Here is a 14902-nt window from a genome sequence, read left to right as displayed (position 1 = left end):
TAGCATAAAAACAAGACTGCTGCCTAGTATTTTTATATTGTGCCAGTATCTTTTTAATTGCCTGTCCTTCAAATTCCTAGGTGAAGGAAAATGGTTCAGAAATATTGACTACTATCGTTTAGATGGTTCAACTACAGCTCAGTCTAGAAAGAAATGGGCTGAAGAGTTTAATGATGAAACTAACGTGAGGTAAGGTCTGGTTTTGTATATGTAACTTTTAAAATTTGTTCCTATTTTCCATCTCTCTCTTTTTATTACTTGAACTAACCAACTCAATTAACTTCAGATAGGTACAAAAATATCTTCCCTATGATGGACAGAAGTAGTCTTGAATATTTTTAACCAGTAACGCTTCCCTGTAGAACCTGGAATGGAGCACTTTCCCATAGTCTCAGCCCTCCTTTTCCAGGTAGCAGAACAGCTCTGACACCTTGTTGCAGAGGGCATCTTCATCCCCCTCTAGTGGCAGGTGCATATTGTACTCTTAGGTCAGATGGCAACGTGCTGTGAAATGCTGTGGATTTCAAGATTCAAATGCTGCTGCTACTGCTGAAGACAGATGCCTGCCCTTCAGTTCTTTTGACATTTTTTATTTGTTTTATATTGCCTTAAAAAAGCTTTCCCACTCCTAAGGGAATCTGAAAGACCCACACAAACAGGGGTTTTGGAGGAGGGGGTTGTTTGTTTTTAGTAGAGGGGAGAAGCAAAAACTTACTTTTGTTCCCATTTGATTTGATTAAATTGAAAAAAAAAATTCATTCTGTAAAATAATTTTACACTTAAAAAATTAGAAATCACATATGCTATAATGTGTTAGGATTGTTATGTGCAGCATTTAGGGTAGGAAATGCCAAAGCTAAGGATGTACAGAGAACTTTCATACACCTATCTTTATGCATATGAATTATATGATCATGTATTTAAAGACAAGTTTCTTAGTGGGTGGACTGTATTGTGGTAGTGAATAGTAACATAGTAAAACATAGTGGTAACATAGTAAAAGAGGCTGTTGTGTATATACCTGTTTCTTGTTGCACACGTGAAAAAGTGTCAGGTGAATGTGACAGGAAACTTTAGGAGGACAAAGACTGGTCTCAGTGGTGAGGTAGTTGAACATCACACTGGAGAAATATTCAGAAGTACAGAGGTTTTTCAGGATCCTGTGCCAGGACCTCAACTAAAATTTTCACGGATGGCCACTGTGTTGTCTTCCCTTGTGTCAGTACCTGATTTGACACATATGGAATGTGATTTTCAGAACTGAGCACTCCTGATTATAGGTTGTTGTGTGTGCTATATATGCTGAACATATTCTGTAAACAGAGATATAGTGAAAAATCAGGTTCTGAGTTTCTCAAATCAAGCACTTAAAATTAGTTGACAGTATTGCCTTTCATCTTCATTTTTAAATTTCTTTGCTTCAGCTTCCTTGTACTTAAAGGTAAGGGGGAAGGAATTACACCACATCACTTCATTGGAGAGTTACTTATTCAGCCAAAGGTTACTGCAAGATATCTCTGCACGGTGGAGTTAAGGTTGTGTGTCCTGACTGTGCAGTTCTGTATTTCTTTTGTGTGTGTAACCTTAACTCTGAGTTACCTGACTTATAAAACTTAGCTTTGGGATACTGCAAAAACTCTCGTGCTCTTTTGCCCCAGATAGCATTCAGGTTGAAAGCACATATTAGCTATCTTAACATAGTTTTTGTCTGAAACTATTTGATATGGTCTTACCCAGTAGAGGTCTTTCTCTAGTTATGTATGCATGTGTGTAAATGTATAATAAAATTACTCATGTGCAAGGCCACTGCAGCCATCTGCTAGCAATTTAAATTAGTGATGAAGTTTATATTTGAACTGTTGTTCTCTCTCAAGTATTTTTAACACAACTATTTACACTAAATATGGAGATTCCCAAGCAGCATAAAGTTAATGAATGAAAATAAGGGGTTGCAAAATATGCTGTCTTTTATATTCGTTTAGCTCAGTTTTAAGAAAAATAATTAAAAAAAAAAAACTACTTTTAGTTTTGACTTGTGAGTGTGATATGTGGTTCCGCCCTTAATGAGAAGAAATGCATTTGATGTTAGGTTTTTTAGTTGAGAAGAAAGGACTTCTGTCATTTTGTTAAAGGTTTCCTATTGAGTTAGTTGATTATAGGGTTTACTCTGTGCCACATACCTTGTTCTTTGATGTGGAAAGCTTACTATCCCTTGCACATAGTTGAGTGTATTCAGCCAATTTCTGAATATAACAAATGGGAGTCATTCTGTAGCAGCAGTAGCCCGTTAAGCTGACAATAAGTGCATCTCACTAATATTTACTTAACTAGCTCTAAAGTGAGTAAGATGAAAAAAAAATGATCATGTATGTCTCTTCACATTGTAACAAGTCTAAGTTCTTCCCTTATAAACAGTTATTATTTTGGGCATGCTTCTTGAAAGCAAAATACCAACACTTTATATAGCTGCAAAATGTTCACTTAACAAAAGATATCCTAGAGCATTGTGTCATACGGGAATTTATCTGTTTGATAAAAAAAAAAAACTGCATTTTTCTTTTTAAGACCCTATATTCGATAACTGGAAACATTTTGAATGTATTAATAGTTTTTGGAGAGGTGTCGAGCAACTTTATAATTTTTACTATAAACTTGTACTACTGCTGCCTGCCCCTCAGCTCGTTTGACATTTAAAAAAATTGTTTTATGTTGCTTTTAAAAAAAATAACAAACCTTCCCCAAACAGAAAGAAAAGTTTATTTTGTTCCTATTTAATTTGGTCATGTTGTTTTATTTGAACAGTAGTATGTTCTATTAAAAAAAAAAAAATTACCCAAATTTTAATTTGAAAATTACACACCAAATATACAAGAAAATAACATTTCTAAACCCTGACATCACCTCAGTTTGGGGGTTTTGGGCAGGGACACACTTTCTACAAATAGGGGAAGCTGTTCACATTTTCCCTTGAAATTGAGGCATGATTACTCTATACCATCATGCCAGAATATTGGTCTCCAGCTTTGAAATTCTTCATGAACTAGAAAAAGTTCTCCTTGTCCTTCTCCAGATCCATTAGTAACAGGTGCACTGTTAGGTATATGTGAATTTCTGTTGAGCTCTTCTTTTTTCCTACATGGAAATCTAGATGCTTAGAGAGAAATGACTTTGGTATAGCACATTGCCATTCTAAACCATACTATAAACTCTGATTTATATCTGATGATATCAAGGTTGCTGATTATGAAAATTAAATATCAAAACCAAATACCAAAAGTGTACATTTCCTGCCACTTTTTAGCACTTGGCTTTATAGAATCAGCCATTTATTAGAACCAAAATTTTGAACCATAAATTGCTGCATATAATTCTTTTTTTCTCCACTGTCCATGAACCAGGGAGTAAAATACAACAAAGAACTGTAGCTGTACAGAGCTTCTTGGCAGAGCTCCAAACAAACTTTTGTACTTTATGCTACATATTAGAATTGCTTGTTATTAGAATCTAAGTGAACTGTCTGAGTTTCTGCCAACCAGTAGACACTGTATCTCCAACTGGTGATATATCAAAGTGAATTTTACTGATAATGGGAAAGAGGAAATAGTTTCTATTTCTTCTCCTTACAGCATCACCTTCTAAAATGTTTTTATTTTCTTTTTCCATTAATTATCATGGCCCAGATGTCTTTGGGCTTTAGGAGCTATGATTCTAAGAATGCAGTTAGTCTTACGAGAAGCGTTTGCTTTTTATTTAAAACAGTACAAATGCAAATTTTACAGTATTGCATTTTTTAAAATGAAACAATTGTAACTTCTGAATAATACATAAGAGATCCTCAGAGGATTTAGTTTACCCATTTTCAAAAACATATTTATAACATTTAAGGATGCCAAGACAAGGGTAGTCAATTTTGCTTTGTAAAATACTAAAATTTAATCATTTTTGTTGTTGTTCCAGAGGCCGTTTGTTTATTATTTCCACTAAAGCAGGTTCTCTTGGAATAAACCTAGTGGCTGCTAATCGTGTGATTATCTTTGATGCCTCTTGGAACCCATCCTATGATATCCAGAGTATTTTTAGGGTTTACCGCTTTGGGCAAAACAAACCTGTGTTTGTGTACAGGTTCCTAGCTCAGGTAAGTTTTGAAACTAATGTTTCATTAATGGTCTTAATGCTGTGGTCTCAAATGTCAATCTGTGCATATAGACTTTTTCATCCCTGTGGCATCAGATACCGGGATGTACCTGCACACATTCAGTAGTGTTTTTAAGCTGAAAATTGTCAAGCTATGATAAACTGCTACAGATTTACCTTCTCCCCTGCCCTGCCCTGGCCCGGAGGGGAGGAGTTTTTGTTAGCTTTGTTTTGGTTTCTTTTTTAAGATCACATATGAAGAATTATAATAATCATGTAGTTGGGTAGGTTGAAGACCCTTCTGCTATCTTTACCGCTTATTGGATCTTGACCAAGTCAAATCTTAACTTTGTATTTAAGTTAAATAATTGAGCTTCTGTAGTCTCGTACAGTAAGATATTTCCTCTTCACCCCCAAGTTCAAATAAGTCTCGTAACCTTTCCTGAATCTTCTTTCAATTTACTAACATTTTTAATTGTGGATCCCAGCATTGAACTTAACTGTTCTCGCTGATGCCGTATACATAACCTCCCTATTGCTCTGTATTCCTGTGCTTATACATCCAAGGACTGTATGTACTTTCACCACATTCTCTCGTGCTGGTAACTTATGTTCAGTTCTGCTTTCTTCTTTGACCATCATCTCCTAAGCTTGCTTGCTTTCTTTTTTATTTTTTTGAACTGACATTGAATTTATACCTTCTCTTTTTCATACTTAATTTTGAGGGCAGGGTTGGGTTTTTGCGGGGATTTTTTTATGGTTTTGTTGCTAATGTCAGATAAAACACTTTGAATAATGTTATAGAAACACAGTTTTTAAATACCAATCTTTTTAGAAGTACAGATTTGGAGATGTGTAAAATCTGATGTCCTTGAGTTAATGAAGTTGAAATATTTCTTTTTCTAATAAACTGCTAACAAGCTAATAAAGGAGTCTTTCCAGAACTGTCATTTTTTTTTAATGATTTAAAAAAGGAAGGTGGTTTATGGTAAGCCACTTCAGATGTGCGATGGAACAAACGTCAAAAATGGAAAATTGTTTTATAAGGATTGTTCCTATCATTTGATGACTGTTTTTTTTCCAAATGAGAGTAATTTGATCTTATGTGTGTGTGCATTAACATTTTTAAAAATGTGGGGTTTTTTAGGGAACAATGGAGGACAAGATCTATGATCGCCAAGTAACAAAACAGTCACTGTCTTTCCGGGTTGTTGACCAGCAGCAAGTTGAGCGTCACTTCACCATGAATGAGCTCACAGAGCTCTATACCTTTGAACCAGATTTGCTGGATGACCCTAATTCAGAAAAGAAAAAGAAGAGGGACACACCCATGCTGCCAAAGGTAACCAGATTCTAAGCACTAGCAGTAAAAGACAGTATAGACTAATTTCAAAAGAGCTGGCAACATTGAGAAGAGAAGTTGCAAAAACTTTCCTGTCCAGTGTCATACGGAAATCGGTAGCAAGGCTGGGACTTGAACAATTGAACCTTTTAGCCTTTTGAGTTCTAGTCCACTGTCTAAATTTTCTAAGACTCCTTTGGAGGGGAGCACCAGAGATACGAACAACACAAAAGGGGAAGGAGAATCAATCTGGGAAAAAGTCCGCCCTTGATACTTAACCTCCAAGGAAATTTGAAATGCTGCCTTGCTTAATCTACGTGAGATCAAGACTAAGTACAGACAGTCAAAAAGCCGGAGGCTGAGTTGATTCAGTCTTTTCAGGTGAATCCAAAATACAGAGATTGAATTGAGAATCAACTGGACAGACATTTACCTTTGATTCAGGGAATGTAGCCACATACTTGCAGTGGCTTAGGCCAGAAGGCAGGGGACAATAGAGCACAGCTCTGGCACAGCCAGCATGGGCTGTGTTTGCTTCCTCTTCCTGCTGCCCCCGAGGTCTCTGAGATTTGCAGTCCAGGGTTGCTCATCACTTCTACTTCCTGCTTCCAGGTGCCTCTGAGATTTGTAGTACACAGTCGCAGTCAGCAGTAAGTTTTTGTCAGGGCAGCTCTGTACTTGGGGGAAGGGAAGTTCAACCCCCCTCCCTGGCCCCAGACCCCAGCTGGAGTTTGCCTGGGGAACAACCTCCCAGAGTTTGCCGGGGGGGAGGAGCCACCCCCCAACCCTTCTTTGCTGGAGCAGACAGCCCAGCCCAGCCCAGAGCTGGAAAGCATGCTGGGATGCTGGGGGACTGTGATTTAACTTGAACCAGGAAGGGGTCTGGGACAGAAGTTTCATAAGCTGGTTTAATCCAAGTCAGTTAAGTCTAACATTACATTCAATCAGATTCATCTTAAACCAGTTTCAGCCATTTTGGAACTGGTTTATGTGCACTGAACTTAGGTTCTGTTACAGGTTTAAACCGGCTTCTGATCACTTAAACCAGTTTGTATGCAACTTCTGTCCCTAGCCCAGAGAGACTCAGGAGAAGGCTGGCCTTGTGTGTGTATTTTCTTGCCTTACTGGATAGGGGTGGAACACTGGTTTTGGTTAGTTGATTTTATATTTTGTGGCTTGCTCTGAAGGCTCTGGCACCTTTTTTTTTTTTTTTTTTTTTTTTTTTTTATAAAGTGGCTTTGTGTGCTTCCCTTGAGCCTATCGTGATTAAGAACGTAGAATGTTGCATCTAAATTCTGGGGGGAAAGGTAGCCTGGTGGAGGAATAGGTGTTAGTGTTTGGGTCACTGGTAGAGAGCAGGCAATGTGGTGTTGGTTGTATGTTAAAATAGAGATGTTTAATCTTGAAATAACTGGTTTCACCTGTAGTAGAATCTTAAGAGGCCAGGATTTCAGAAGCAGAAAAAGAATCCAGTCATAGCATCATGTTATCGAATACCAAAATGATAGCTAAATAACAGAGAGCTTTGGATGCCTGCATTTCAGTTCAAATGCAGTTTCAGTTTAAAATGCTGGCTTTACTTTTCGGTCACTTGAAATTTCTTCATACTGTTTTTTTCAATTAGCCTTTTAGTTATTACCTGCATTTTCAAATGTGGGTTTTGATGTTGGGTACCACAGTTTGTTGGCTGCCCAGTTTTGAGATACCCTGGAAGGGTCTCATTTGTAAAATAAGAAAGCTCAGACACATTACTGTATCAAGTAAGTACTCAAAATATTGAGTTCAAAATTGCTAGTCAGTTTTGAAAATTAAGCCATCTAACTTCAGTCAGAAACTTTCGGGAAGGAAAATGTGTCGTAGGCATAAGTACCTGGACCACTTAATTTCCACTGCTTTAATACTTACTGTTTTGAAAACAAATAAAGCAAGTTTAAGTTAGTCCTTGTTTATGCAAATTTGTTCATATAGCACTGAAACGTTGCATGCTGAAGGCTAACTCACAAGTCACATTAGTGAAGTTAGTCTTTTAGCTTATGTAATACAAAATCATTTCATACAGTCACAGAATTGGTGAATATGAAGTGAATTACACATGTGGCCTGTGCTTAGTAAACGGATCTCATTTTTTGCTGTATTCTTTGAAATTTTTATGCAGCTGACCATTGGGTAAAATCGAGGGTTTTCTTTCTCTCCTTTTTTTTAAGGTACATCAGAAATAAGAGGAAAAAAATATTCTTTTAGTATTGAATGGTTATTCTGATTCCAAAGAAATGTTGAGGGCACGTTTTTCACCTTCTGTTTGCTATTATATACACAAGGCTATACTTCTTACAATCCATTTATTTATTTATTTATTTATTTATTTCAATTCGGGGGGGGGGGGGAAGGGAGGTGGGAGAGAGATGCACGCATACGCAGCGGATGTTAATCAAATCAAATAATACTTCGGAGAGCGAAGTCCTTAACTGAAAGGAATACAGTAAGCTAGAAGTGAATGACAAAACCGTGTATTCTGCAGGGCTGGCCAACCTGTGACATATGTGCCACAAGTAGCACATTAGGCAGACAAAGTTCCTTGGGTGAATTTGATCTCTTTTTTTAGACCAACCCAAATAGTTGGAGAATAGTTATTAAGCTAGCTTTCGGGTTCAAAAACCCTTCGTCAGGCTAAGGAAGGGTTTTTGAACCCGAAAGCTTGCTTAATAATTATTCTCCAACTATTTGGGTTGGTCTAATAAAAGATATCAAATTCACCCAAGGAACCTTGTCTGCCTATGTCCTTAGACCAACACGGCTACAACCTAAACCCCTGCAACAAGTAGCACAGGCAGCCTGTGTGGTGCATGGCTGATCGGGAAGGGTACACAGAGCACAGAAGCAGATAGAGCAGGGAGTAAGGTGCAGAACAGCAGATTGGGCAGGGCAGGGGGATCAGAATAGCGCTTGGGAAGGGTGGGGGGAGCTTACCTTGGGGTGTGCTTGCCAAAAAGGTTGGTCCCCACTATTATAGTATTAGTGTAATTTGTTCTAAAGCAGTAAAGAGCCAAAGTTCTTAGCATGCATGCAAGAAAAATGCAACTATTTCCAATGCATTGGTGGCTACTTCATTTACTTCATTCATTGTGAACTGACTGGAGTGGGAAAATGCTTTCTCCTTCTTTAATGTGACCATATTTTTTTTTTTTTCAGGAGCGCTGCATATTTTCCATTCTGAATATAGATTATCTTGCGATTACCAGAAGGTGATCAGTTACTGTTAAATACCAGACTGGGCTTTCTTGAACTGTGTTGCGCAGGGCACCATTCTCCAAGAGAGATTTTTACTAGACCACCTACAGTGCCTATGCAGCTGTCAGAGGGATTAAGAAAGTGTTAGCCCAATACCAAGCCATTTTAACAGTCATTTTAAAACATGTGAATACTTTAATAATTGAATCTAAACCCTTCTTATGGATTTTTTTTCTTTATAGGCAGAAAGACATAGATCATTGAAACTTGTTTATACTGATTATTTTGTTACTTTGTAACAGAATTTTTTACCTTTTTAAAAAAACATTTTTTCTTCAGTTTAGAATTTAATATCTTTTGTAAAAAGAACACATTTGAAGATGATCTTTTATGCTTTTTGCTTAGTTTATATTGGTAGCTCTGCAAGTACAGTTGATATGCCACTATACTGGGATATCTATTTATTCTTAAGAATAGTCTAATCTTTCATAGTATACCCAAATGAGTCAAATATGTCTTTAGACTAAAATGTTCTTAGTCTTAACAAAATGCTGGCTATAAACTGATTATGAGTGATTTTGTAAGTTTGAGTAAATTTATCTGCTGACATCCCTGTTTCAATACCAGATATAAATCACAAGAAAAAGGATTGTTTGGGGGGGGGGGGAAAAAAGCACTGAATTGGTCTGGATGTCTTTATGTGGGCATGTGGCTGAAGAAAAAAGTCATGTGTTGCAAGTAAAAGAAACTAAAAGGGTGTTTCAGAAATGAATGGTTAAATGGCTGCCCACCCTGTATGTCTGACAAAGTGGGGAACACTGATGGCCTTGTTGAATGCACCCATAATTTATTACTATGTAGAGAAGCGACATGGCCCAGTAAATCATCACTGCATACACAGTGGATTTATTTCACAATTTCTGTTAGTTTTTTAAACACTCTCATATATTACAGTAGTACATCTTCAAAACAAATTTGCAAATATTAATTGCCTTTCTACTCCCTTTGAAGATGGGAAAGTTTTAGAGAGACAAAGCAGGGATAGGACATCTATCTTGTCACAAGAGGTAAAAATTAGCTATTTATCATATGGCGGGGGGAAGGTGAGACTACTTGCAAAGGCTTAGCTCAGTACAAGACCTTAAATGTTCATTAAATACTACCCTTTTTTGGAAAAAAAACCTGTGTAACATTTGAAAATGTTGTTATATATGTGAGCAGATTGCTGACTGGGGGAAGTTTTCTTGAACACAACTCCATTTAGCCTGAAGAAGATGAGCAGCTCAGTTTCTTCCTCATTGCAGGGAAGAAGGGTGTAATGTTCAATAACTTGTTTATACATTAAGTTTTAAATGCTAAACTTCCCCCTCACCCTAAAAAGCTTCATCTGGCTGATTGGGAAAGTAGTAGTGTGTGAATCTCTGCTCTCATGTCAGTCCTTAGCTTTGGAAAAAAAACCCCTATGTTGTAATTGTTTGATTCTTCCTTATCAGCCCATCTGCTGGTTTAATGGCATGTGCTCTGCCATATGCAAACCTCTTAACTATTGGTAATACCTGGCACTTGAAAACTAATAATCATCAGGTAATTTTCTCCTTTTTTTAGCAGATTGTACATGTATTCATTTGCAGGAAATAATTTGTAGGTTGATTATTGTTAGTTGTCTAGTACCAGCTTAAAGTGGCTATTAACTCAGAAGTCCTTTTCCCTTTCTCTTGTCTCTTACCCCTCTCTCTCAAATAGACTTTTTGCCTAGAGCAATTAAGACCTAAGTATGTGAGGTGCTGAGTTCCCTCAAATCCTACTGAAGTTTGAAATCGAGGGGTCTCAGAACCTCCCAGAGACATTCACTTCCTTCAAGGTATGGGCCTGAAATCCTGAAAATATCAGAGGGTTATAATTTTAATGTACCTTTTCAAACAGCATGCAGTTTCAGAGAGAAGGGTGGGAGAGATGGCAGTCAGCGACTCAAATGCATCGTTAGTCAATTTGTGCTGAAATATTTTACAAACCTGTTTTAAAATGTGAAGTTCTGAAGATTATAAGCCAATTCTTTAGAAACTCAATAGAGTCAAAATGTTGTTATTGAGCATTAAATGAGGTTTGTCTATTTTCTCATAAAAGAGTACTCTTCCTCTTAAGTATTTTTCTTTCTATAAAGAGCAACTTCTTTGTCTGCTTGCCATTCCACAATGGCACTTATTTCAAAATTAAACTGTATTTAACATACAAAAGGAAAAAAAATACTCTGAAAAGGGAGACAGGCATTTCCCTGCCAGCAAATTAGGACAGAAATAAAAGCCGTCTCCATCAGTTTCAGAAGAGTAAAATAGCACATCGTTGCTTTAAATTACTTTGGTTTCTATAATTATTTTTGTAGAGCTTTGTTTTATGTCTTAAGTATGATTTGCCCCATAGTCACTCTAACTGCTGTCTCTAAATTTAATGCACATTAAAAATGCACCCTTTCTTTGTATACCTCTTGTCTGATCTTTCCATCAAATGTTCAGTTCCTTGCGTATAAGTGTTCCTATATATTTACAGGTTTCTTCAAGTAGTCCTTTCCCTATAACCAATCATCTGTAATCCAGTTGTACACAACCAGGAGCTCTCAGCCTTTGCTGAATGGGATTTCAGTAACTGGCTGTAGTTTGTGTTGAGTAGGATTTGGGAATAAAGGCAAAAAAAATCTAATGCTGAGGAAGGAGGGAGGAATAGGCTGAGAAGTACAACAAACAAAACCTTTTGTAGGACCTTAAGATAGCAGGAAAGTAGGGATGGAAAGGACCTCACAAGGTCATCTGGCCAGCCCCCCCCCTTTCAAGTTAGGATCATCCTTGACTAAGCCATCCCAGCCAGAGTTCTGTAGAATATTCCCAGAGACTGAGATTCCACAGCTTTTCTAGGTAGCCTATTCCAATGCTCGACCACCCTCAGAATCACAACATTCCTCCCAGTCTCCAAATTAATTTCCTCTGCTGTACCTTGAGTCCATTGCTCCTACTCAGCAGGACCTGGGAGTTACAGCAGAGTAGACAGTAAGCTGAATATGAGCCAACAGTGTGCAGCCAACAGTTGGTAAGAAGACTAACAGCATGCTGGGCTGCATTAGCAGGAGTGCTGCCAGCAGATTGAGGGAAGTGAGTATTCTCCTGAATTAGACACTGGTGAAGGGGGCCATATCTGGAGTCCTGTGTCCAGTTTTGGGCCCCCTGCTACAGAAAGAATGTGGACAAATTGGAGAGAGTCCAGTGGAAGGATTTAAAAATGGTTGGGGGGCTGGAGTACATGACTTTTAAGAGGAGAGGCTGAGGGAACTGGGCTTATTTAGTCTGGAGAAGAGAAGACTGAGCAGCCTTCAGCTATTTAAGGGGTGGTTCCAAAGAGGATGGAGCTGGACTGGTCTCAGTGGTGGCAGATGACAGAACAAGGAGCAATGGTCTGAAGTTGCAGCAAGGGATGTTTAGATTAGCTGTTAGGAAAAACTTGCTGAGGAGGAGGGTAGTAAAGCATTGGAACAAGTTGTTACCCAGAGAAGTGGTGGAATCTCCATCCTTGGAGGTTTTTAAGACCTGTATAGACGAAACCTTGGCTGGAATGATATAGTTGAGGCTGGACCCGCTTTGAGCAGAGGGTTGGACTAGATGACTTCCTAAGGTCCCTTTCAACCCTAACTTTCTATGCTTCTATTCCTGTCCTCTCACCTTGAAGCTTGGAAATGCGAACTGTCCTCTCTTGAGAATCCTGGAGCTATCTGCCTATGAAAAAGAATATTGTTTAAAGTAAACAAAACTACCTTTGAGAGAGAGAGAAATTAAAACCCCAACCACCCTAAAAAAAACATGTTTTCCCACTAAATGTAATGGAGTTGACATTTTCATATTCTAATTTGGCATAAAATGGTTGCCACCATGGATTGAGGTGAGAACCAAGCATGATTATTAGAATATTCCAATTCATAAGGTATTTTTAAGCAGGATTTTATATTGGATGATTTTTAAATCTTAATTTTATATTGGGGGATTTTAAATTCTTTTTCACTTGTTATGAAAGCTTTAAAGAAAAATCCCTGGAGCTTTCCTTTTAACTCCTTTTGGTTTTTAATTCATCCTGCATGTGTATTTTCTTTAATAACTTAGATCTTTTTGATCCCATCTTTTCCACTGCTTGGTTTTTGGGTGATATCCCCATTGGAAAAGCAGTGTATATTTCTGACTCTGTAGTTGTAAAACTTGTGATATTAATACTGAAACACATTTGCCTCTCCCTTGGTACTTTTGCCAAAAAAAAATTAAAAATCCAGGTATAAAAGGCATCTACTATGTATTATGCTTAGAAACATTTTTATTGGAATATTCATGAATTGCACAACAGTTAGTAGGGGTACACTGATAATGATTGTTTTGGGTGATAACTGTGTCCAATGATTAACCAGCCATATCGGCTGATATCAGTCCAGTGGCCAATATGCAGCCTAGCAGGTTGGAGACCAGCATTCAGCTGATAAGCCTGTGTGGGGAATGGGCGGCGGGGGGCAGATCGAGGCCCCCATGGTGAAAGAAGGAATGCGGCTGGGGCAGGGCAGGTGCTGCCTAGCCAGGGGGGCAGAGCTGAGCAGCAGGCAGCTCGTCTGGGAGGCGTGGGGGGGGGGGGGGCGCAGCTCCCCACTACTGCACGCAACCCTGAAGGCTTGGGGGGGCACATGCCCCTCTGGATTTGTGCACAGGGTGAGGACAAGCTGCCTGCTCTGGGCCAGGGGCTGCGCTGATCTCTTCCCGGTGGGGGGGGGGAGCCCACCCAAGGCTGCACTCAGGGCAGGCGGCAGCAACACTGGGAGGGGAGGCTACAGGGTAGACTATATCCAGCCCAGAATTCGCCGTAGCCCCACTCCCAACACCGCTGCCACTCACCTTGAGCACAGCCCTGGCCCAACCGCTCCACTGGGAAGAAGCCAGCACAGTCCCTGGCACTGAGCCTTCAGCGGGCAGCCCTCCTCTACCCCATGCACAAAATGCGAGGTGGGGGGGGAACACGTGCCCCCTGCCTCCCTCGGTGTGCACACAGTGGTTGGAAGCTGCCCCCTCTCCCCACCCTCCCACACCCCACTGAGGAGCTGTCTGCAGCTCCACCCCACATTGCCGCAGCTGGGCAGTGCCTGCTCCTGCCCCATTCTCTCCCTCACTGTTGGTTGGGGGTGGGGCTCAATTTGCCCCCCATGCCTTCCCCTCCCCCCAGATTTTCTGGCCAGATGCTGCTCTCCAAGCTGCTGGGCTACATTCCTGGCTGCATGCATGCGTGTCTGCCCACGTGCACACAGCATTTATCGCTGACATCATTGGCTACAATGGCCAAAAAAGCCAATTGCTGGTAATGTCAATTTTCCTTTTATCGGTGCTGATCCAATATGGACCGTTTTTTTGTTTGTTTGTTTTTTATAGCGGTACACATCTAGTAATTAGAGATGAAACTCTTGGTAAAGGTCATGTTGCATAATACTTAGGTGTTTTGTTCCTGATAAATTCAGCATGCACAATCTGATCTCTGCAGCGCTTTATAGGGAAACAAAGGCCAGTTAAACCTAGCACAAACATTTACCTGCCTTTCTCCTTTCTGACACTGAACTGTCTACACCTTGCTTACAAAGACTGAACTGTTCCTTTGTAATTATCAAGAAAGCAAAATAGGCATTTAAGCTAAAGTGAAGCTTTAGTTTTGCTTTTTTACAGGTTTGGTTATAATTCCCCCCCCACACCCTCCCTTGTCTTCAGACCTCTTCAGCTTTCATTTCTTCAAAGCATAGTTTTCTGAACAATGATGTCATTGTGCAATTTTATTACCATGCAGATGGTAAGATAAGAAACTTGCCTCTGTAATCCTTAGCATTGGCATGAGCTGCATCACAATAAAATCATTTAAACGTACTAAAAGCAATATGTGGAACAACAGATAGAGTCCAGGACAGTAACTCCCCAATACCCATGTACATGAACTAATGTTGAACGTAAGCATTTTGAAATTAATTGTCTAAACCATTAGAGTTTGTTTTTTAAGAGAGGGACCAGGATAGGGATTGGGTGGTATGTTTTCTGTTCATCTCCTCCACAGCCATCTAAACACAGATTAATCATCTTTTTCTCCTCTTTAATGTTTTCCCATGAGCAGACTTTCTGCTTGATGACTGCAGACCAAGTATTCATT

The 14902-nt window shown here is 39.2% G+C and overlaps 1 protein-coding gene across 2 annotated transcripts in view; it reads left to right on the top strand.

The window, feature by feature from the left end:
- ATRX (ATRX chromatin remodeler) overlaps positions 1-14902 on the top strand; it is a 157985-nt gene that overhangs the window by 128833 nt on the left and 14250 nt on the right. For both annotated transcript variants that reach the window (XM_014607174.3, XM_006262569.4), the window contains 3 exons: positions 81-189; positions 3958-4135; positions 5282-5476. In XM_014607174.3, the coding sequence (XP_014462660.2) occupies positions 81-189; positions 3958-4135; positions 5282-5476 (482 nt within the window). The remainder of the gene's footprint in view (positions 1-80; positions 190-3957; positions 4136-5281; positions 5477-14902) is intronic.

The sequence above is a fragment of the Alligator mississippiensis genome, chromosome 8, assembly GCF_030867095.1.
Source record: "Alligator mississippiensis isolate rAllMis1 chromosome 8, rAllMis1, whole genome shotgun sequence".
NCBI classification, from domain to species: domain Eukaryota; kingdom Metazoa; phylum Chordata; order Crocodylia; family Alligatoridae; genus Alligator; species Alligator mississippiensis.
The sequence above is the reverse complement of the archived record's forward strand: the minus strand, read 5'-3'. Positions and strand labels throughout refer to the sequence as shown.